Source organism: Delphinus delphis, chromosome 7 (assembly GCF_949987515.2).
Source record: "Delphinus delphis chromosome 7, mDelDel1.2, whole genome shotgun sequence".
In the NCBI taxonomy this organism is placed as follows: Eukaryota; Metazoa; Chordata; class Mammalia; order Artiodactyla; family Delphinidae; genus Delphinus; species Delphinus delphis.
In genome coordinates, this window is record NC_082689.1 from 66,585,880 (window position 1) to 66,594,066 (window position 8,187).

Sequence of the window (8,187 nt, forward strand, 5' to 3'; positions counted from 1 at the left end):
TATAAACTTTTCCAAAACTATCAGTAACTCTGATTTAATTCTACAGGTATGTAACAGAATTTGTAAGCCTAGGCAATGTTTCAGCCCTTCGAACTTTCAGAGTCTTGAGAGCTCTGAAAACTATTTCTGTAATCCCAGGTAAGAAGAAACTGGTGTAAGATGGTAGGCCCCTTATATCTCCAACTTTTCTTTTGTGTTATTGTGTTTGTGTGTGAACTCCCTATTACAGATATGTGACAGAGTTTGTGGACCTGGGCAATGTCTCAGCGTTGAGAACATTCAGAGTTCTCCGAGCACTGAAAACAATTTCAGTCATTCCAGGTGAGAGCTAGCTTAAACACCGAGGCTGACTTTAAATACACTGTAATAATATTGAGGTTGAAATTACACTTATAACATTAGCCTTGTTGCTTATTGTTTGTCATCTTCAAGAATGCCAAATGAAATTGCATGTTTATTTATAAAGTCAGCCTTTGAGTTTAACAGAGAATTGCATGAGGTGTCTATAAAAAATACTGGTTTTGCTCTCTTTCTCACCCACTTTTTTTTGCATTTACGATGCAATGTTTTCTTTTTCTTACATTCTAAAAAAGCTTTGCTACCATGGCTTTACTAACTGATTTAGATTTTACCATTTACCGCGGATCTATTTTGAAAGTGGATCTCCTCTTATAAAGGAGCAAAGATTATTACTGAACAGCATGTACATGGCATGGGATTTTTATTATTTTAAAATTCTTTCCTCCTCTAAATCATTGCTACTTGGAAGCTAGTATTAAAAAATGGTTGGAGAGAAACAGCCTCATGAAACACAAAATCTGAAGTGTTAAACAACTGCAAGTTTGCCTTTACATGTTCGTGGCAGCACATAAAACCACACATTAAGAAAACCTCCTGCCTAGATATTTACACCTTTATTTTAAACCTCCAGAAAGCACACTGATCATAAATAAAATCTGCTCTTCATCCATTTCCCAAACCATCTGGCTGTCCATAAAGCTTTGGTGTCTAAAGAGACAAACAATTGTTTGTGGGGAAAGAGAATGTGTATGACTATTAAGAAGACATTGTGGCTTATGACACTCTTCCTCAGCTGACCTATCCTTCTCTCTCCTCAGGTTTAAAGACCATCGTGGGTGCCCTGATCCAGTCTGTGAAGAAGCTTTCTGACGTCATGATCTTGACTGTGTTCTGTCTGAGCGTGTTTGCTCTAATTGGTCTGCAGCTGTTCATGGGCAACCTGCGGAATAAATGTTTGCAATGGCCCCCAAGCAATTCTGCTTTTGAAACCAACACCACCTCCTTCTTTAATGGCACAAGGAATTCAAATGGGACATTTGTTAATGTAACAATGAGCACATTTAACTGGAAGGATTACATTGAAGAGGAAGGTAAGGAAGATTGCTCCATTGTTAATCTCAGTGTTGCTGAATGAGTTTTCAACTATAAATAGTTGAGGCTGTGGGCTTGAAGTCATCTTTGTAAATTGGTGTCCACTTTGTAAATAACTGAACTAAACAAATTCTCATTTGTTCCTAATGGCAATAGGACTGATATGAAATGAAACAGTTTATTCTTTATATTAACAGGTCACTTTTATGTTTTGGATGGACAAAAAGACCCTTTACTCTGTGGAAATGGCTCAGATGCAGGGTAAGGATAACTTTTTTCTAAAGATGTAGAACACTTTGGAAAAAAAGCAAATAGGAAAAATATACCGGGGTAGCCTTACATGTGTATAATAAAGAGTGGTACTGCCTACCTAGGAAGTACCTTCTCTGTCTTAATTGCATTGGTATCAATTCTAAACTCACAGCCATTAAAATCATCCCTTTGGGTGAAGAACTGTCATCAAGAATTTGACAGTTAGGATGTACCTGAATTATTGCTCCAAGTGTGAAGGCCCAGCATCTGTCTTGTCTGTAAACCCATCAGAGCCATTTAAGAATTACAGGGAAGGAAACATAAGATGGGTACATTTTGATTGATGTGAGGATGTATTGATGGGATAAGTTTTGCTGTGGCTAGAAATGATCCAGACTGTAACATGGTCTTCAGGGTGCAAACCCAGTTGGGAAACTGCTTTGAGAGACTTAGGTATTCTTGAAATAGCATGAAATCCTGTGTGCAAGGAAGCCACGTGGCAGATGTATGTCAAAGGCATGTTTGAGTCTGCATCTGCATATTTTACAGTTTTTTTTCACATTCTACAATAAGAGATGCTGTAATGTCTTAGCTATCCTGCTAGTCTCTCATACTTAACATATTTTGCCAAGAGTATTATAAATTAATTTTAAATCAGGGTAGAGAGTGAATTTCTTAGAAGCCAAGGGATAGCAATAGTAAGTGACTCTTAGATCACAGAACTTACACAGAACATATTTTGAGTCATCCTAGAAAATGGGAAACTGGTGTGGTCATAAAGGTTTAAGAGGGTTACTAAAACCATATACCAGTCACAGAGATGGAATTTGGGGGAAATTTTTTTTCCTGATAGTTTTCTCAAACTTTGGTAGGAGAACATGGTGAATAAGAGCATAGGTTCTGCAGTTTATGTATACCTGGGTTCAAATCCAACCTCCACCATTTAAAATCTCTTTGACCTTGGAAAAGTGTCCAAAGCTCTCTGTATTTGAGTTTATTTATTTCTAAAATGAAGAGAGTAATATCATCTCTCCCTTGGGGCTATTATGGTGATTAATTACTTAATACATATAAAGCACTTGGACTAGCACCTGGTCCATCAAAAACATTTATTGCATGTTAGCTATTGTTTTTATTATTACGGTTAAAAACCTAGATGAAATTTTGGATAAGGTTGGTTAATGCATACTTATCCCTACTAAACCATACTAATCCCTTCCCTTTATTGAGTACCTGCTATGGGTCAGGTAATTTACATGGTAAAATTGACTGTCACTCTATTGTTAAATGTCAAATAAAATTCTAAAGAAATCTATGCAACTTCAATACTTCCTATAAGACTATAGTCATTAAGACAATATGGTATTGGGAAATAGTAGCTATAGATCAATGAAACAGAGCAGACAGCCAAAAAAATAGACCACAAAAAATGTTGTCAACTAGTTTTTGACAAAGAAGAAAATGCAATTCAATAGACACAGGAAAATTTTTTCAAAAAGTGGTGCTAAAACAATTGGTGATCCATATGCAATAAAATGAATCTAGATACAGCTTTACACCCTACACAAAAATTAACTCAAAACTAATCATAAACCTAAATGTAAAATACAAAATTATTAAAATTCTTTAAGAAAACATAGAATAAAAGCTACATGACTTTGGAATTTGTGATGAGTTTTTAAATGCAACCCCAATAGCACAGTCCATGAAAGAAATAATTGATAAGTTGGACTTTATTAAAATTAAAAGCTTCTGCTCTGCAAAGACACTGTAAAAGGGAGTGAAAAGACAAGCCATAGAGTGGGAAAAAGTATTTGCAAAACACATATCTGATAAAGGACTTGTATCCAATATAAACAAAGCACCCTTAAAACTCAAAAAAAGGAAGCAAATAACCCAATTTAAAAATGGGCAAAACTCTGAACAGACACCTTACAAAAGAATATACACAGATAGCTAATATGGATATATAAAGATGTTCAACACCTTTTGTCACTAGGGAGTTGAAAGTAAAACAATAATGAGTTACTACTATATAGCTATTAGAATGACAGAAATTTTTTTTAAAAACTGAAAATACCAACTGCTGGTGAAGATGCAGAACAGGAATTCTCATTCATTCATTGCTGGTTGGAATGCAAAATAGTACGGCCACTTTAAAAGACAATTTGGCAGTTTCTTACAAAATAAACAGTCTTACCATACAACTCAGCAACTGCCCTACTAAATATTTAGCTAAGTAATTTGAAAATTTATACCCACACAAAATCCTGATATGAATATTTATAGCAGCTGCATTCATAATCACAAGAAACTGGAAGCAATCAAGTTATCCCTCAAGAAGTGAGTAAACAAACTGTGGTATGCTCATACAATGAAATATTACTGAGTAATAAAAAGAAATGAGCTATCAAGCCATAAAAACATTGATGAACCTTAAATGCATATTAATAAGTGAAAAAAAGCCAATCTGAAAAAGCTACATTCTGTATAATTCCAATTACATGACATTCTGAAAAAGATACACAATAGAGATGATAAAAAGAGCAATGTTTTCCAGGGGTTCAGGGTAGGGCCTTGACTGGTTGATGCATAGGGGATTTTGTAAGGTGGAGAAACTATTCTGTATGATTCTGAAATGGTGAACGTTAAGCATTTGTCAAATTCATAGAACTTTACAGCACAAAGACTGAACAGTATAAGCAAAAAAAAAAATCTTACGTGAGGTTTAGGGATCCCAGGTTGAAACACAGAATGTGACAAAGGTATCTAAATATATTTTAAAATATAAAATAACCTCACTGAAGGAGGGGAATAGGTGCTAATCTAAGAAACTTTAGAAATGAATGGAGCCTGTAAGACTAAGGCAAAAGGAACTGTACCCTATTTGATAAAGCTGTTTTCCATGATAATATGGATTAACAATACTGAAACAATTATACATGTATACTGGTACTGAACAATTAAGTATACAGATAGCAGATGACAGAAGCCAGGTTTCTCACTTTTGGAGTGAGGGTTTACAGATAAGCCAAGGGAGGAGGATCAATCCAGAATGATCCCATAGTAATGAAATAAAGTTGGAGAAATGAGTATGACCATATATTTAGCTTAATCTAGGCACATACAAAAAAATATATATATGGTATTAGAAAGCAAGATCTGGGTGCTGTGTTTATTACCAAGGCAGTGTCATTGCTTCTAGGCCCTCAGCTGGCAGAGTGAGGAGATATATGTGTATACACAAACACATACACACACTAATCGTAATTTCTAATGCTGTTCTTCAATAAAAGAGCAAAGGCTCCTTGGAGAAATGGCTGATTCTAGGACTGGGGCAGAAAATATAAAAGATGATCCTGGAGCATCTTGTAGTTCCAGAATGTAAGAAAGTGCTGAAAAACAAACAAAAACAAAACACACACCTCCATGGGTTGTGGCAAAGACATACAGGAGTCAAGTGAAAAAGCTCCCAATGGCCAAAACTGGAATAGTTTGAGCAAAAAATTACAATAATTATATTATAAATATAACTGTATTATAATTCAACGTATAAAATGAATATCCATGAGTATATACTTATATACATAACTGATTGAATAAATAAATAAATGAGAGATAATAGATAAATCTCATGCAGAAGAATTCCAAATAATTTCTGTACATACTCCACTCTTAAGAAGGTGGATCATAACTCCCTGCTCCTTATGTGTAGGCTGCACATAATGACTTTATTCCAAAGAGTGCAGTATGGAAAAAGAAGAAAAAACAAGAGTAGATTTACAGTGGAGAAACCTGACAAACACTATCTCACCTGACAAACACTATCTCAAGTCAGGTGATGAAAGTTAGCATCAACAGTGATGTCATACTGATAGCATGTACCCTTGATATGATGTAAGGATAAAAATATTTTACGTCTGTGGTCTTCCTCCCAAAAAATCCATAACCTCAATATCTAATCATGAGAAAAACATCAGACAAATCCCAATTGAAAGATATTCTTCAAAATACCTGACCAGTATTCCTCAAAAATGTCAAGGTAATCAGAAACAAGGAAAAGTCTGATAAACTATCACAGCCAAGAGGAGCCTAATGAGACATGATGACTAAATGTAATGTGCATCCTGGATGGGATCCTGGAACGTAAAAAGGATATTAGGGAAAAACGGAGAAAATATGACTAAATTATGGACTTTGGTTAATAATGATATATCAATTTTTTTTTTTTTTGGTAATACGTGGGCCTCTCACTGTTGTGGCCTCTCCCGTTGCGGAGCACAGGCTCCGGACGCGCAGGCTCAGCGGCCATGGCTCATGGGCCCAGCCGCTCTGCGGCATGTGGGATCTTCCCAGACCGGGGCACGAACCCGTGTCCCCTGCATCGGCAGGCAGACTCTCCACCACTGCGCCACCAGGGAAGTGCAATAATAATATAGCAATATTGATTGAAATGTACTATACCAACATAAGATGTTAATTATATGGGAAACTAGGCATGGGATAAATGGGAAGTCTCTGTACTCTCTTTGCAATTTTTCTGCACATCTATTATTATTCTAAAATGTAAGTTTTATTTTAGGAATTTTTATAGAAGTGACTAATGAAGTAACTCATTAAGTTTTTCCCTACCTTTTGGTTGTTTTCTGACTTTTCATTTTTAATCACTGATTCTTGCCACTTTGAAAAGAAAGGTGTCAGAGGCAAAAAAATGTGTGGTTGCTGCCTCTCTGCCATTCTAAATGTCTATAAATGATTCCTCACACCTAAGTTTTCTATTGATTTTCCTATTAAATTTCATCTGGTAACAGTTTCACTGTGAACAATTATCTAAAGTGTTCTGGAAATGAAGGCAAGCAAATTCATCACAGACAGCAACTCTGGGTTTTGACAATTCCTATAAATTAATATGGATTGAAATAGCTATAATTGCTCTGCTGACCCCAGCTCCATTTCTCTCTCTTGCAGCCAGTGTCCGGAAGGATACATCTGTGTGAAGGCTGGTCGAAACCCCAACTATGGCTACACAAGCTTCGACACTTTTAGCTGGGCTTTCTTGTCTCTATTTCGACTCATGACTCAAGACTACTGGGAGAACCTTTACCAGCTGGTAAGTGTATTAGTCCCTTTGGGTTGCTATAACAAAATGCCATAACAGAAATATATTTCTCACAGTTCTGGAGGCTGGGGAGTCCAAGATCAAGACACCAGCATGATCGCATTCTGACAAGAGCCCTCTTCCTGGTTCATAAGCTGACATCTTCTTGCTGTGTCATCACCCAGAGGAAGGGGTTAGGGATTTCTCTGGAGTCCCTTTTTATTAGGCACTCTTTTTATTAGCCCATTCATGTGGGCTCCACTCTCATGACCTAAACACCTCCCAGAGGCCACACCTTCTAATAGCAACACAATGGGCATTAGGATTTCAACATACGAATTTGGGCGGGGGGTGGGGGACACACACATTCAGAGCACAGCAGAAAGGTTCAAACTAACATGCATGAAAGTTAAATTTATGAACATATATGAAATGACTAGTATAGATATTTGTTTATAATACTCTAGAATACAGAGAAGGGTACAGCATAAAGCAAGTGTGCCTAGGATCCCAATTGTTCATTCACTCAGTACATGTATATTGAGATTCTTTGATGACAAGCATTCTGCTAGGCGCTATGGAGGATGCAGAGAATGTTCATGACTTTGAGTTTATAATATAGTTGTGGATTTAACAAGAACATGTGAAAAGATTTTGAAATTCAATTATATAAAAATTTCAAATTAAACCTAAGGTTAATTGGAGCTAGAAGAGGAGGGAAGAAAGATGTTATCTCTAGATGATGTGGAGAGTAGTAACTCCATTGAAAGGAATTAAAAATAGTGTCCTTACTTGTAATATTGCCCCACATTATAGACTCTAAGAAAAGCATTTTAGTAGTGCTCAAATACATATCCAGTATATACTAATTTGAAATGTGTATGCTTACATCAAATGACACTACAATCAAGCCTCAAATAATTTAACTATTATTTGTGTCTCTGTGTGTGTGTGTGTGTGTGTGTGTGTGTGTGTGTGTGTGTGTGTGTGCATTTGAACACCAAATAAAATCTTGGTCAAAATACATTGAATGCTAAAAAGCATTTGTCTTCTGTCTAATGATGCTAATCCGATCTTTATTTGGGGACATTTTATAAAATATTGTTGAAATTTATCTTTTTTTTTTTCCCTAGACGTTACGTGCTGCTGGAAAAACATACATGATATTTTTTGTCCTGGTGATTTTCTTGGGCTCTTTTTATTTGGTGAATTTGATCCTGGCTGTGGTAGCCATGGCCTATGAAGAACAGAATCAGGCCACCTTAGAAGAGGCAGAACAGAAAGAGGCTGAATTTCAGCAAATGCTCGAACAGATTAAAAAGCAACAGGAAGAAGCTCAGGTACTAAGTGATAATAAGCAAAGCTGCTTTATTATTATTATTATCATTGTTATTATTATTTAGTTTTAAGTAGGAATACTGTTGTACCATAGAGGTCAAACTGGA

The 8,187-nt window shown here is 36.0% G+C and overlaps 1 protein-coding gene across 1 annotated transcript in view; it reads left to right on the forward strand.

Moving 5' to 3' along the window:
- The window catches only part of LOC132428592 (sodium channel protein type 3 subunit alpha-like), an 88,729-nt gene that overhangs the window by 22,512 nt on the left and 58,030 nt on the right, over positions 1-8,187 (forward strand). Inside the window, exons 6-10 of the mRNA XM_060016659.1 lie at positions 230-321; positions 1,119-1,391; positions 1,590-1,653; positions 6,613-6,754; positions 7,876-8,082. Of these exons, the coding sequence (XP_059872642.1) occupies positions 230-321; positions 1,119-1,391; positions 1,590-1,653; positions 6,613-6,754; positions 7,876-8,082 (778 nt within the window). The remainder of the gene's footprint in view (positions 1-229; positions 322-1,118; positions 1,392-1,589; positions 1,654-6,612; positions 6,755-7,875; positions 8,083-8,187) is intronic.